Consider the following 17,304-nt stretch of genomic DNA (forward strand, 5'->3'; position numbering starts at 1 on the left):
TACGTTTTTAATTTGGCAAAATATGTGTGAGTTTTTATAAAGTGAGGTAAGTTTTATTTTCATATTTTTTATTACACATAAACATTTTTAAAAGGTGGTTAGATTCTAAGAGTAGATATAAATTCTAAGGTATATAAGTTTGACTATATACTTACTAAGTTAATTATATAAAGATATAATATTTTATAAATATAAGAAGTAATTAACGGTAATAATAATAAGTAGCTTTTTCTAAGTGCTGACCACGGACTTATTTTTAACTAGCTTCCGCCCGCGACTCCGTCCGCGCGGAAAAATTAAGATTTATATTTTTTCTACTTATTTTTCCGGGATAAAAAGTATCCTATTTTATGCCCAGGATAATAAGGAATAATTATACCAAGTTTCATCGAAATCGAACCGTTAGTTTTCACGTGATGCCTGAACATACAGACAGACAGACAGACAGACAAAAATTTTTTTAATCACATATTTGGGCTTGGTATCGATCCAGTAACACCCCCTGCTATTTATTTTTTCAATATTTTCAATGTACAGAATTGACCCTTCTACAGATTTATTATATGTATAGATAATATTTTAAATCAAAATATATGAAGTAATTGGTTGTTGTAACAGAGTGATTGTTTTTATATATAACTAACAAAAATGTATTCATGCAATTTTTTGTATGGTATTGTTTGATATGTTGTGTAGGTATATAAAATTAAATGATAAAATACTGCATATTTACTATTCAGTATTCCCTTATATAATTTAGATAATATACGAGCTAAATTTTCAGTTTATTTCAAAAAGAAATTACAATACTTAAATTGAAATTAAATGCAAGCAAAACTAGAAAAAATGTTAGTGGGAAAACCTATATGAAGGAATATATTGGTACACTTAGCTTTTAGTAAATTCAAAAACTTCAATAAAATCCTTCTAGAAGTTTCTAGTGAAAACTTCGTTAATCTTTAACCGACTTCAAAAAAAGGAGGAGGTTATCAATTCGGCCGGTATGTTTTTTGTTTTTTTTTATGTATGTACACCGATTACTCAGAGGTTTCTGAACCGATTTACGTGATTCTTTTTTTGTTCGATGCGGAATGGTGTCGAATTTGTCTCATAAAAATTTTATTCGGATAGGCCCAGTAGTTTTTATTTTATGGGCATTTTTGCAAGTGCAAGTTTGAAGTCGGTTGTTTTAAAAGCAGTTATCACTTGTTTGTCTTTGTTCTAGTTTTACCTGCATAATGCAGTCTGGATCAAGAAGTAAATACGAGTAAAGTTTTGTCAATTCTCTGATTGTTTGGCACGGATTCATTGAAAACTGACAAACTGATTTGCATGCTGTTTTAGTTGAGAATAGTTGATTCGTAATTTAATAAGATGCTGAAATTCAGCGCTGTAATACACTGATATGATTGGAATAAGTTTTGTAATTAGGTAACTAGGAATATGAAGTATTTTTTAAAAAATCCTTTAAAGTTAAATTCTCAACTTGCCTGAAAACAATCGCTCTTTTACAACAAGTCCGCTTTGCTTATCAAAATATGCTTATGTAGACTTCTTAGCTGAACTTTCTTTCTACAATAGTAGTAAGTACTTTAGGATAAGGTTAAATAAACTGGATTTTAACATACAGGTAATTAATTGCACATAGTCTTGGGTTCATAAATACTTACATAGATTTTTTTCACGCTTATTTTTACTAGGTAATATTTAGTATTTATTTTTAAATACACAATCATTAAAAATATATTAATAATTCATTCATTATTATAATGTAAACATAATCAGAGAAATTCAAACGCAAAAATATCGTAATTTGAAAGTCAAAATAACAAAAATCAACGACAAATATTCGAGGTTAGACCCACGCATTCAATACTATGAAAGACACTTCGTTAATTCACAATTCTTTCGTGTATCGAATACGCGGATCTAACAATGAGTGTCATTAGTACTTGACTCAGCATTGTACGCTGAGTACACTTAACTACATACTTCATTTTGCCTTATATATTTTATTGAAATAAATGCGGGAAAGTAAATAATTATTATATTTAAAAACGTAGTATTTTGAGCTTTAGCTTTCATGTAATTAGAGTTTATTTTCTATTGTATATACACATTATGTCTAAGTATACTAAAGGTATTTATTCTACTTCTAATGAGGGTCCAAAGTCCAAACATAATAAGCCTAATACTTACTAAATTCCTCTGGGTAATATTGTCTGTATTCTGTAATAATTCATTGGTAGATAAATCCTTAATTGATTTTGTTACAGAAGTATCAGAAAGTATTTATCTGGACTATTTGAAATATCATCTTTCTCTTTATTTTTTAAATGTAAACAACTATCATAACATATTTCAGTACAAATGATCATAACATAATAAAAATACTTCCATACGAAATATCTATAATTGAATCAACTTTCGATTCAATAGGACCTAGGATAATATAGGTCCTAGTGGTCCTAACCTTTCCTGAAAACAAACTATGTTTTGTTCTATCAATAAGCCACAAAAACAAGAGAATTCGATTTTCTCGGACAGTTGAACTTGACAAACGACAAACTAAATCATTCGTTAACTAATCGAACTATTTAAGGTCCAGTTTCTATATTCAATCAATCTTTTTGCTCACAATTCCCTAAATACTTATTGTTTATTTTTTATATGATAAGCTGACTTCAGTATTATAATAAGCCATGATCATGCATCGCTCTTAAGTCAGTTAAATCCTATGTTAAATCAGTCTGTCCTTTTCTGTAAAGACTGTAATATAGTTTTAAAATCAAAACCGTCACGTCACCCAAATCCATTTCATTGTTAGCGCCACAACATAGCGCCCTGCGCCATAATACCGGCTACAGAAAAAACATTCCAATAGTTCCTAGCCACTTTCACCAAGATAATTTGAATATAGAACACGTTACTACCAGCCAAAGATCATAATATCACATTCAAAAATTAAAAAAAAAGTTTTAGCATAAAACCCGCCAAAATCCATGTCATAGACACAAATTAAAAAAATATATATATATTTTTTTGAACCTCATATTTTTTTCATTTATATGTCAGACAACATACCGCCAAAAAAATTACATTCCAATAAGATTCTATATCCAAGATTGAACCCGCCAAAATCCATGTCACTGACACATTAAAAAAAATATAAAAAAGAAAAAACCAACCACTACCCATATAAATCGTACACGACGCACTGACAGATGGCGTTCCTGCAGAACCGCTCGATATCGCTCGTGGACATGTACATAGACAACTCGGAGCCATCAGAGAACGTCGGCCAGATACACTTCTCGCTTGAGTACGACTTCCAGAACACGACGCTCATCTTGAAAATCATACAGGTTAGTGAAAATCTTATTATTTTCATCGTCAATACTTTCCTTCTCCTATACTTTAAGATGTTTTTCACCAATAATGAGCGAGGATATGTAGCGAGGAAAGTGTTTGTAAATAACCAATCATATCGCTTCGTTTAGTTTGAAGTTTGAAACGTTTAGTATTTGAAGCGATACTATTGGTTATTTACAATCACGTTCCTCGCTGTATCCGTAACAGTCGTTTTCTTTATTCTCCTCGCCAATCCTTTCCTTATCCCGTACATTTATAATGGGCAATGCATTAGCTCATATAGGTTTGTAAATATCTGATTAGTAACTCAGGCCCCGGAACCACAGACACAATAGAAAATCTATTGTGTCTGGGACCGATCGGGCCGCTTGGGGCTCAATGGTTTAATTGTATCAGACCGTATCTTTTTCCTTACCCTTTAGCTTTACCCAGTCTTTTATACCAGCCGTCAATCCTTACATTATCCTACTTATACCTTTTATAGTCAGAATATTGCAGACGCTTAAGATCTCTTAAGCCTTGCTTCTCTGCAAGTGTTCATGGACGGTGGTAGCGCTTACCACCTGTCCTATACTATCTATTTAGAAGTTTGAAAACAGTTTAGTACCTAGAAATTTATGCGAAATCAAGTTTTGTTAACATAAAAATAATAAACTATGAGTATGGAATACAGGAATACGATTTCTCGTATAGTAATGTATCTAATATGGGTGGCGTCACTGTAGCAAAGTCATTTCTTTTAAGTGCACCTAGCACTACTGCAATGGCTTTTAATCAACTTACTTCACTCTGTCTTGTAATACTAACTTCACATCTATAATATTACGACGAAGTAAGAACTTTTAAATGGGAATTTTTGCACTCCAGCGCCACTGTGGTCGAATCTCGAACTATTATTTTGTTAAATTTGCCAGATACATTTCATAAAACCTATGTATGATGGATTGTCTACTTCCTTCCTAATCTTGTAGGTAGCATGTTTCTTCACTTCCTATAAAAAATATGTACCCAGATATTTTTATAGCAAGTGAAGAAACATGCTACAAGATTAGGAAGGGCGTTTAACATCTAACAGCTATCTGGATTCATTCTCCTTATTATAAAAGGTATATGTTAATCCATATTATTATAATTTAGGAAGCCAATTTAATCCACATCCGACAATGTTATTTCATTAAAGGACTCAAATATTATCACAAGCTAGAGTGTTTATTATAATAATAATACGTTATACGTAGAGGGTCTTGTAAGTGTATTAAGTGTTCCTTCCACGTATGTGTAATGTACATAGAATAATATCCCGGCAAACTTTCTGTCTTACTATGATCACTTAGGGATATGAAATAATTGTTGGCCGATTGTCAGACCTACCCGATAGGCACACAAAATATTATGAGAATCGGTGCAGCCGTTTCGACTTTCGGAGGAGTAGGGTAACTAACATTGCGAGTTGCGACACGATAATTTTATAAATATGTTTGTACACTGCAGATTTATGACAATATGTAGGTGTTTCATAGCGATACGTGCTGTGAAACGCGGATGATTATTTTTCCGACCCAAATATCGACCAATAGAATTGCACCACCAATTGCACCATTCGACGTCACGTGGTACAACCTACATGGTATTATACTGATAATTTTTTGAAAATTTTCTCTGGTCGTTGACGTCAAACTGACAGGTTGAATTCAATTGTGAAATTATATTGGCCGACATTTGGGACGGAAAAATAATCTCCCGAATACCACACGAGCTTCAAAATTATCTGGCATTTCCCTCAAGGTTCCCTGCAAACAAATAAAGTCGTCAAGTTTTTCAGGAAAAATCACTCGCGCTTCGCGCTCGTGATTTTTTAACCTTGACTCCTTCATTTGTTTGCAAAGAACCTATCGGAAAATACCCGATAATTTTGAAACTCTTGTGGTATTATAAGTGACAATTGACAGTATTTATAATGATAATGGCGAATTTTGACCGCCAGAGATTGTTATAAATTATCATCAATTGAATTATCGTATCATGGCGTGTCATTAGAACTACCTCCATCAGGTGTAATTTTTAATTTTTCGTCGTAAAAACTGCCTTTTTTTAACTATTGTACATGGACATTTTTACAAAATCTTCCCTTAACATTCATTTTCATCTTATTAGCTTTTTTTCTTTAGATTCGAATTCATTGAAGCCATTAATTTTATAAGTAGTAACTATCCCTCTCACATTCAAGTTATTTAACCTACTCAAACATTCAAACATTTATTTATTCAATTAGACTTCTTCTAAAAGCACTTTTGAAACGCATTGCATATTTTTAACATTTACCGGAAAGCGTATCTATGGAGAAGAACTGGCAAGAAACTCCATAGTTGCTCTTTGCCTAACAAGAAAAGAAACAAAGAAAGAGTCGCAAAAGAAAATTTCATCCATATATTTTATGTTGATAAATAAGAGGCTCAGACGATAACAATAAATTACAAAAACATGCGAACTAAATTACAATGTAAACATAATAATAAGATATACACAAATCCATCACGACTTTAAGCGTTAAAATGTACTACAAATATAAATGAATTGAAAAATACTTGCGTCAATTTGTTCATATAATATCGTACTTTATGTAAATAAAACTATGGAGATTATGATTTCATCCGTATAACGTATTTCCATAAATAAATGGATTCTAGTGATTGATTTTACGCGAGTATTATCCATTTAGAAATTAAAGATTTTAACGGATTTTAAACGCGATCTTTTCATTTTCTCATTATTTCTCTTCTTCATGATCTCATTATTTTCTTAGTGACTGTGCAAAGTGTGCGAAACGTTGGGAAAATAATATCTATTCTAATATTATAAAGCTGAAGAGTTTGTTTGTTTGTTTGAACGCGCTAATTTCGGGAACTACTGGTCCGATTTGAAAAATAATTTCGCTGTTAGATAGCCCCATAGCCCATTTATCGAGGAAGGCTATATGCTATAATATATCATCACGCTAAGACCAACGCAACAGGAGCGGATAGCGCTGTGGGTAAAACCGTAGGGCACAGCTAGTAATAAATAAATCGCATTTCAAATCCGTTAAAATCTTTAATTTCTAAATAAATGGATTATCGTACTTTTCCGAGGTTCGACGCCCACACGGAGATACATTTTCAATCAAAAACTAATTCTTTTATTTGATAATTTCTTCTATTCATGTGATTGGCTATTGATAAAAATAATACGTTTATTTATTTCTGGCATAATACTTTTTATAAAGAAACATTATAACTCGATAAACTTTGTCTATACCCACGCAAATCTCTTATCTTTTTCAAAAGAATTCGTTTTGTGATTTGATGTTTTATAAGCATCATTTTGTATCATCATTTTTGGCAAATTTCATACTTCCCGCCATTTTCCCCAAAAACATGCTCAAAGTTTTTGCGTAATGTAGTAAATTTATTGCGGGCTAGCAAAAAGCACGGACTCGCTAAAATGTCTAGAAACCTTGTTATTTTATGGTAGTTTTTAACGTAAACAATTTAACTTTTGTGATAGAGATGGATAGCATACAATTCTGTTAATAATTCATACTAAAGTAAACCCTGTAGCTAGTTTCAATACAGCGAAACTCACAAAAATGGACAGATTGTAGGAAAATAATGTATTTTTAGAAATGCACACGGGGCCGGGATAAATTAATGCAATCAGAATGTACTGCGATTCTATACAACTACCTAATTGATGTAGACAGTTTATAACAAATCACAGCAAGTCAACAACTATTAACAAATCAAAAGTTACGTCTAACAATTATCAAATTCTAAAAACTATTTGCTTATTCACTTACAAAAATGGATAGATTGTTAGATAGATTATTATATTTATTAGCATTACTAAATAACTAAAATAATCCCCAAATTACAGGGGAAGGACCTACCAGCTAAGGATCTAAGCGGAACATCAGACCCCTACGTACGAGTGACGCTACTGCCAGACAAGAAACACCGTCTGGAGACGAAGATCAAACGTCGGACCCTAAACCCGAGGTGGAACGAAACGTTTTACTTCGAAGGGTTTCCCATACAGAAGCTGCAGGCTAGGGTATGTATTATTACCTTATACAGGGTGTCCCACTGTTGGTATACTAAGCTCAAAGATGGTTATAGTTTAGCATACGCTAAGTAAGTAAAAATACTTATAAAATTCCAGACGCATGTTTTTTTCGAATAGATGAATTCTTGAAACTCTATGTGTACACCCCTAACAAGCAACACGCCCAAATTTGCCACCAGCACGTATCGTTATATCGTTTTATTATAGTAGATATCGTTTAAGATTATATTTTATTGGTATAAGCTAGCTGCACGAAGCTAGAGAAGAAAACATGGATTTTAAGGAAAAATTTAGCAAAAACTTTTTGAAGTTATTTTGTTGTTTAAGTATTTTGTACGTGATCAGTGTATGCAAAACTACAAGGCACTTCGCGCTTAGTATACCAATATGGGACACCCTGTATTCATACTCATTTATTTATTTTATTTTAAACACTGTATTGTGCTGCCAATATAACAATAGTAGGCAATAAACACTATTTATATTAGGTACAGATTTGTTAGTAATATTATAAACATGTTCTTGTGTTTGTGTGTCTTACATAAATGTATAATAATATTTCTGTACTATGTATGGTATTTGACATATTTAAGTGTTGTTAAAGACGATCTTCTAAATGTTTGAAATGACTACTATAAAAGTATAAAGTAGGTTAAAATAAAACAAACATGCATGCAAAAAAGAATTTAGCTATACTAATATTATAAAGAGGAAAGGTTTGTAATTATGTATGTATGTATGGTTATCACACATAAACTACTGGACCGATTTCAAAATTCTTTCAGCATGAAAGCTGCATCTTCACTGAGCAACATAGGCTAGGTTTTATCCCGGAAACTCCACAGGAATGGGAACTATGCGGGTTTGTCTTTGAAAACGTGGGCGAAGAAGTGGCAAATGAAACTTACGTAGATATTTTCAACATACACAGCTAAATGCATTATTTACAAAACTATTCAGTTCACGATGATTCCGACTCATTAGTGTAGCTTCATTCGAAGTGAAATTGACCCAAAAACACAATTTCGAATTATTGAAATTGTTACAAAGGTAACCTCTTTTATAGCAGTACAAAACTATGAGATTATACTATTATACTTTACTAATATAAAGCTGAAAAGTTTGTTTGTTTGATCGTGCTAATATCAGGAACCACTGGTCCGATTTGAAAATTATTTCACTGTTAGATAGTCCATTTATCGAAGAAGGCTATGCCCCACGGTTTTACCCGCAGTGCTCCGCTCCCGTTGGTCTTAGCGTGGTGATATAGCCTACAGCCTTCCTCGATAACTCCTCTCTAACACCGAAATAATATTTTAAATCGGACCCGTATGTAGTTCCTGAGATTAGCGAGAACAAACAAACAAACTCTCCAGCTTTATAATATGAGTATAGATTATAGATTATTATTTTATCTAGGTATGTTTAGTTACATACAAATGTTTACTATCCTACTTATCCTATAAACTGTGAATATATTTTTTGACATTATCCTCATACAAATTGCTATCTCTTATTTCACCCCTTTCAAGTTTTGTGTTTCGACAAAAAGTGGCTTCCAGGTATCATGTTTCATATGTTTAAAATTGTATTTAATCTTGCGTTTTAGCCGTGAAATGGTAACAGAGAGATAGACTTACGAATTTATTTATATAAATCGAATTTTGTTTATTCTATGTATATTGTATACTAGCGGTCTGCCCCGGCTTCGCCCGTGGTACATGTTTACGTTTTCTCTACATAAGATCCATCCTCGTACTTCAAGGAATATAATAAAAAAAGAATTATCGAAATCGATTCAGCCGTTCTCGAGTCTATGCGCTTACCAACACATTTTGCGATTCATTTTTATATATAAGAAGATTATGTAGAAAACGAATGAAAAGACTTGAAAGTTTTCTTATTTCTAAAATCTTTTAAAGTACGTTTACTTAAAAACTTGGAAACTAACAAACAATATAAAAACTTTAAACATTTCAATGTACCTATCATGGTTGAACGACTTAGCGTTTCTTATGTATTTAACTTAGTTCGACTTAGAAGGTAACTTAGGTACCTACAGTACGCGTCACGTAAAAAGAACGCTGGATGAAAGTGATGGGGTGTGTTTGCGCATGGATCGAGTTTTGCATGTAAGCTATGTGCCGATTATTTTATTTTTGAACTAGGCTCGCGAATCGTGGCTTCTCAACTACCTATTTGTTATTCTTATACCAACCTCATAACACCAAATAGACCGATAAATCGCCAATGCGCAGCTTAACCGTCAGCATTCTTTTTACTTGACGCGACTTACCTATAAGTATTGTAATATGTACATAGTTGAATTGACGTATAAAATAACTGAAAATATGGAAAACAGATTATAGAAACGCTGTTTTATTTCGAATTCGCTTAATTCTTATAATATAATATAATATGTACCTATAACAAAATCATGTTAGGTTACACCTCTCAAAAACAGATGAATAAATTTAAATGAGTTTCGATTCTTATTATTTCTGATAGACCTCAGAAAACCCCGTTCAGAGCTGGCGATTGTCTATAATTAAATCTACGTTCCTAAGAAAAATAAAAAGAAAACTAATATTATAAAAAGCAACTGTAGAATTTCTTAAAGCACTTCTAACTGCTTTCTGAAGCTAAGTGCTAAGTAATATGATTTTAAAGCAAAAGAAGTCTGAATAAATGTTTGAAATTGAATTAAAGACTTAAGTAATTATTTAAGTTACTTGCTGCTCCTGGTACCCTGGTAGAATAATTTTATTTGTGATTCAATTTTTTAACAGTTTTTATCTTTATTTGCCCCGAGGCAAAGACGAAAAATAAAAAAATCTGCCGAAAGTAGCATTATCACTACATAGTATAAAACAAAGTCACTTACCTGTCCCTATGTCCCTTTGTATGCTTAAATCTTTAAAACTACGCAACGGATTTTGATGCGGTTTTTTAATAGATAAAGTGATTCCAGAGGAAGGTTTTAGTATATAATTTATTAGGTTTTAGACAAAGCGGGCGAATCCGCGGGCGGTAACCTAGTCATTTATAAGTAACACGTCTCTTTTTTATAAGATACATTTTTGATTTTATTTAATATTTAGCTCTCTAGCAGATGATCTCTAGATTTCGGCAGATGTTGTTCTAGCGCCAATTTTACGTGTTTTCTCTCCTTATGAACCTTCACTATGTCTTAAAACGGAAAAATATAGGCGAATTAGTGGTAGAGCCGTTTTTTAGTTTTACGCTTACTAATGCATTTGGAGATTTATTTTTATTTTATATAAGTATATTTTTTAAATTATTTATTAAGTTAAATATTATTTATTTCTTTCAGGTTCTACATCTCCACGTCTTCGACTATGATCGTTTTTCACGCGACGACTCTATCGGGGAAGTGTTCTTACCTCTGTGTCAAGTGAGTATTCAAAGTGGTAAATCCTACTAGGTACTTATAATATTATAATAAATCCTACTAATATTATAAATGCGAAAGTTTGTGAGGATGTGTATGTGTGTGTTTGTTACTCTTTCATGCAAATACTACTGAACAGATTACAATGAAATTTAGCACACATATAGAGGGTAACTTGGATTAACACATAGCATAGGTTTTATTTTATCCCGGAAATTCCATGGAACGGGATCTTTGAAAACTCGGGCGAAGCCGCGGGCGGAAAGCTAGTAAATAATATTATAAAGCGATCTTTTAAATCTAAACAAATAGAAATAAAAAGAGTTTTGTTTGCGTGTTTAAATTGTATTTTTAAACTTGTTAATTGATTTAAAAAATGATCAATTTCAATTTTGAGTTTTTTTAAGTTATGCATTAAAATGGCCCTTCTGGCCAATACCAGTTTGGCCTTTGCGTATGTACCTATAATCAATATTCATCCATCTATCTTTAAAAAAATTGGCAAAAACATGCTTTATTTTTTTCTGAGTCGCAGCGTTAAAGAGGCTAATAAAAAACATCAATCATTCTTCCTGGAGATCGCTTTAGAAATGTCACTAGGAAGGACTAAGGTGAACCTTTATACGTTAACTTGACGTGGCCCTTTTGGCCAACAGCCGTTTATCCTCGTTGTATAAATTATTGTATACGTATGATCGATAGATCCTTCATCCTTAAGAATAAAAAAAAATGTGTGCGTGTACTAGTGTACACACGTAAGAAGTGAAACTTCTTTATGACCTTATTTTTCAAAAAATAATTTACTATATGCAACTTTACAAAAATACGTCGAATCACGCGTGGTAGGGAAAAGAAACCTCCTTGCCCGTCCCCGTGGGGAGCGTGAGGTTTTTTTCGTGACGGTAACGGTATTTCTGGATTGGGTCCCCGCGCTCAAAGCCCGCGATTGAAGCTATGCAATAGCTTAAAAAAAATGTTTAAAAAATTTAGGAGAGCAGAGTTAATGAAAAAAATGAAAAGGGTTAATAAATAAAATTGATGTATAATTAATTATTATCCAATGTTCGCTGTTAGAACTTTCAGTAACTCTTGCCTCGCTGATGAAAAATTTCCCCAATCTTCTCTGAACTTTTAACGCCTGTTAAAATTGATGAGCAAAACTGCTGCCGCACGTTTTGTCTCTAATTATATTAACAGTTGGGTCTAATTAAAATTAAAATTCACAATCTCCGTGCAAGATTTATATTAAATATCATGTATATGGGATTTAATATTAAAACTTACAATCCTAGCTTTACTGAACGTCTAAAGACATTGTTTCAAAGTATAATAAGCCGTCATTTATCTTGCTATGATTAAAATATCTAATTTTATATCAATTGTACTTATTTCATAATAACGTCTGTAATTATTTTGCTCATCTTAAATAATAATTAAATGCGAAATCTTTTGTGACAATCACGGCGTTATAATGTCCTTTTATCAGTGCGTACATACGTATTTGTAACTAGCTTCCGCCCGCGACTCCGTCCGCGCGGATGTCGGTCTTCGCGTGGATGGTTTATTTCTCCATTTTGAGTAACTCTGACAATGACATCTTATAAATATCTATTGGACCCAAATACGGCTAGGCCTATAAATAATACGCAACGTGTGTTCGCGGTTCTACAGAACAACGTCTATGGATAAAACTGAAAAATTAAGATTAATTTTTTCTACGTATTTTTTCAGGATAAAAAGTATCCTATTTTACGCCCAGGATAGTAAGGTTTAATTATACCAAGTTTCATCGAAATCGAACCGGTAGTTTTCACGTGATGCCTTCACATACAGACAGACAGACAGACAGACAGACAAAAATTTTTTTTATCACATGTTTGGGTTTGGTATCGATCCAGTAACACCCCCTGGTATTTATTTTTTCAATATTTTCAATGTACAGAATTGACCCTTCTACAGATTTATTAAATATTATGTACCTATAGATGAACGGATACATAAAGAAAACAGTCTTATTTCACAATATTACAGACGATAAGTTCAAAATAAATTGACAACCACTATTATTAAGATATTTTATCAGAATATTTTATTAACAACAGCTGAAGAAAAAACAATTTTGTGAAAGAAAATTTATGAGTAAAATTTATCTTATAATAATACTAGCTGTGCCCTGCGGTTTTACCCGCAGTGCTCCGTTCCTATTGGTGATAGCGTGATAATATATAGCCTTCCTCGGTAAATGAGCTATCTAAGACCGAAAGAATTTTTCAAATCGGACCAGTAGTTCCTGAGATTAGCGCGTTCAAGCAAACAAACATACAAACAAATACACAAACTCTTCAGCTTTATAATATTAGTATAGATAGTAATATTACCTTCCAACCAGATTGGTTGGAATAATTATTTAAAGATGGGCGTGTGTGTCGAGCAATCTTCTTTAGCAAGATTCACATAAAATCGTCGCCTTACTCCATGACGTGACGGTATTGCCATGACACGACATTAAAATTTTACTCAACATTCACCACTTTTCACTTCAAATACATGTATAAAAATTAGTTGGAACAATCATTAAAACAATTTTAACTCTATTATATTCCAGGTGGACCTCAGTGAGAAGCCATCCTTCTGGAAGGCTCTGAAGCCCCCCGCTAAGGACAAGTGTGGGGAACTGCTGACGTCACTCTGCTATCATCCCAGTAATAGTGTGCTAACACTAGCACTGCTTAAAGCGAGGAATTTGAAGGCGAAGGATATTAACGGGAAGTCTGGTAAGTTAAAATAATAATATACATAAATTTGATATGAATTTGATAAAAACAATAGAAAAAAATGTTGTGTGGTTTTATGAAACCACGGTAAAAGAGAAACTTTTTTCACACTATAGACATTTAACTAAAAATTATCGTATTTGTACGATAATTATCGTACGTATCGTGCGTCACGCGACATGCGCTACACAGACCAAAAAGTTTGAGACGATGTAATAAAAGTTTCACTTTAAAAATTCGATCACGAGGCGGGATTCGAACCCGCGGCTTTCCGCCATTCCCTTGGCCCCGCCGCGCCAGAGCAATCGAAAGACGCGACCTGTTGTATATAAATGTGTTTATTACACTAGCTGTGCCCCGCAGTTTTACCCGCATTACTCCGCATAGCCTATAGCCTATAGCCTTCCTCGATAAATGGGCAATCGAACACAGAAATAATTTTTAGCGTAATGATATTATATAGCCTATAGCCTTCCTCGATAAATGGGCACCGAAATAATTTTTCAAATCGGACCATTAGTTCCTGAGATTAGCGCATTCAAACAAACAAACAAACTCTTCAGCTTAGTATAAATTATATAGTTTGTTACTCTTTCACGTGATAGCCACTCAAAAGATTTTGATACTTGGCATAAGCTATATGACAAAACCTACAGAAATTCTTGTTTTTGGCCGTTTATCCGCAAGTAAAACCGCGCGATACATCATACAACTAGTAAATAACAATCTGAAATAGCATATAGAAAGTATGTTTTATATCACTCGAACAGAATATATATAATGGAAAAGCACTCTAAAAGGAGCCTAGCTAAATATTTGATGTCGACTCAAAGGCAATTAATTTTATTTCCTCAATTACTTCACAAAGATAGCTAACGTTATTTTAGTTATATCCTATATCAATATCTGTACAAACGAAGCAGTATCCAATATATTGACTTTGATTAGAAAATATACATAATATATGTATATTATACTAATATTATAAATGCGAAAGTAACTCTGTCTGTCTGTCTGTTACTCAATCACGCCTAAACTACTGAACCAATTTTCATGAAATTTGGTATGGAGATATTTTGATACCCGAGAAAGGACATAGGCTACTTTTATAGGAAAAATGATGCAATCCCGGAAATGCCACGGGAACGGGAACTATGCGGGTTTTTCTTTGACAGCGCAGGCGAAGCCGCGGGCTGAAAGCTAGTATATTATAATATATTATGTATATTTTCTAATCAAAGTCTAGGTTACCTATATAGGCTATAATATGCTATTTGTTGTAAGTAGATTCTGTAAATATACATAACTGTGCTGTGTTTCTCCGCTCCTGTTGGTCTTAGCGTGATGATATAGCCTATAGCCTTCCTCGATAAATGGGCTGTCTAACATCGAAAGAATATTTCAAATCGGACCCGTAGTTCCCGAGATTAGCGTGTTCAAACAAACAAACAAACTATTCAGCTTTGTTAAATTAGTATAGATTGTAACGTACCTACTCCGTAAGTTTTTATCCTCTCTTCCGGGCTATCTGGGAGAGATCGCTTTTACCGATAAGACCGCTCTCTACATTTTTAGGCTATCAATTATTTCTGATTTTTATTGTTTTTATGGTTACTAAAACATTTTTCATTTAATTTCAATATCATTATCATGAATACGACTAATAGGAGAAATAAAGAAAAATTATAAAAATAATGCAAAGACAATTAGAAACAAAAAAAAAATTTTTTCCACAAGTACCCTATTGTAGGCATCATATTTTTTCTGTTGTGTAATTTACTTGCCATCTTAATGTATTTTTCAATGTAATTTCATATGTAATGTAACAAAATTTATATTAATCTATCTAATATTTGTTTGACGTCTAGAATGCATGTGCACCACGATCAAATCGTGTCGATTTATGTGGTGTTTATTCTGTATGCCCAATGTATGTTTATTTTTCTATCAATAAATGGTTTAAAAAAAAAAAAAAAAACGCGGCAGAAACCGCGAGGCACAACTAGTGTGAGATAATATTGATAAAAGTTTTCGGTAAATTGAGCAGAATCGATGCATCTAGAACATTCTTTCGGGTTTCAATTATGTATTGGCATTTGGCATTGAATGATTGCTTCGTTTTCAAAGAACTTTTGAAGCGTGTTTTGTATTGGATCCTGTTCGATTTCTAATTGTTTTTACCATGCGGATAAAATGCTAAATATAAGAGAGAGGATATTTTTGTGATACCTACTTACCTAAACGAATTCTCACATGTTTAAGAAGTTATCTTATCTAATATATAAAAATCAATGCCACTTTTCGTTGTAATTCCATAACTCGAGAACGGCTGAACCGATTTCGATAATTCTTTTTTTATTATATTCCTTGAAGTACGAGGATGGTTCTTATGTAGAGAAAACGTTAATATGTACCACGGGCGAAGCCGGGGCGGACCGCTAGTCTAATATATAAAAATCAATGCCACTTTTCGTTGTAATTCCATAACTCGAGAACGGCTGAACCGATTTCGATAATTCTTTTTTTATTATATTCCTTGAAGTACGAGGATGGTTCTTATGTAGAGAAAACGTAAACATGTACCACGGGCGAAGCCGGGGCGGACCGCTAGTATAATATAAAAATGAATCGCAAAATGTGTTGGTAAGCGCATAACTCGAGAACAATTGAACCGATTTCATTAATTCTTTTTTTATTATATTCCTTGAAGTACGAGGATGGATCTTATGTAGAGAAAACGTGAATATGTACCACGGGCGAAGCCGGGGCGGACCGCTAGTTTTTTATAAAATGAAAGTCATCTTCAATCTGTCATTTGTAATTATTAAACCAAAGAAATGAAATTAAAACAAATAAGAGTTTAAATTACTATAAGTAGAACATATTCCTTTTAATTTATATATGATTTTCTAATAAGATTGGCAATCCAAGCCAGTAACTATATTTTACTTGTATACAAATATAATTTAAACGGACAAACGCTTTCATATTAGTTAATCAACGACTATCCATTATTTTATGATATACTAGATTTCCGTCCGCGTTTGCAAAGGAAAACCCGCATAGTTCCCGTTCCCGTGGGATTTCCGGGATAAAAACTATCCTATGTGTCAATCCAAGTTACCCTCTATATGTGTGCTAAATTTCATTGTAATCGGTTCAGTAGTTTTTACGTGAAAGAGTAACAAACATCCATACATCCATACTTACAAACTTTCGCCTTTATAATATATATTAGATTTTAATTTTCCATGTGACTTAATGCAAGGTAAACTAGAAGGCGTATCGTAAAAGTTATTACTCTGATTTTATCCGTTTATGGCTAAGGTATAAAACCGCGTTTTTCATCACCTAGTCATTTATAGTTTCAACGCGTGGTTTTACTCACAGCCAAAAAGACACAGCCTAAGTAAATATTATTCTAAGTCTTAATCTACCTGCAATTTAATCCATATTAATTCTGCAGTTTGTGGATGAAAAGTGCAATAAATATGCGTACATAGAATTTATATTTTTTGTCATATTAGGTACTATCTAAAAGACTGAGCTTTTCTCGTATGGTAATCCTGACTAATGTACCAAATTTTATTTAACGTTTTTTGCGTGTAAGATTAGCAAAAAATACAAAAAAAAATTAAGGAGCCA

At 32.8% G+C, this 17,304-nt stretch overlaps 1 protein-coding gene and 1 long non-coding RNA gene across 8 annotated transcripts in view; one reads left to right on the forward strand and one right to left on the reverse strand.

The window, feature by feature from the left end:
- Positions 1–17,304, forward strand: part of LOC123704409 (synaptotagmin-7) — a 243,467-nt gene that overhangs the window by 220,687 nt on the left and 5,476 nt on the right. For 6 of the 7 annotated variants that reach the window (XM_045652789.1, XM_045652784.1, XM_045652787.1 and 3 more), the window contains 4 exons: positions 3,225–3,365; positions 7,285–7,461; positions 10,808–10,888; positions 13,491–13,659. In XM_045652789.1, coding sequence (XP_045508745.1) covers positions 3,225–3,365; positions 7,285–7,461; positions 10,808–10,888; positions 13,491–13,659 — 568 coding nt within the window. The remainder of the gene's footprint in view (positions 1–3,224; positions 3,366–7,284; positions 7,462–10,807; positions 10,889–13,490; positions 13,660–17,304) is intronic. The other variant, XM_045652785.1, reaches the window with a different exon arrangement.
- Positions 629–9,693, reverse strand: LOC123704431. The gene is made up of 3 exons (XR_006753125.1): positions 9,530–9,693; positions 1,989–1,991; positions 629–639 (listed from the first exon to the last, which is right to left on the reverse strand). It is a non-coding gene; the product is annotated as an uncharacterized LOC123704431 (long non-coding RNA).

The sequence above is a fragment of the Colias croceus genome, chromosome 29 (genome assembly GCF_905220415.1).
Source record: "Colias croceus chromosome 29, ilColCroc2.1".
NCBI classification, from domain to species: domain Eukaryota; kingdom Metazoa; phylum Arthropoda; class Insecta; order Lepidoptera; family Pieridae; genus Colias; species Colias croceus.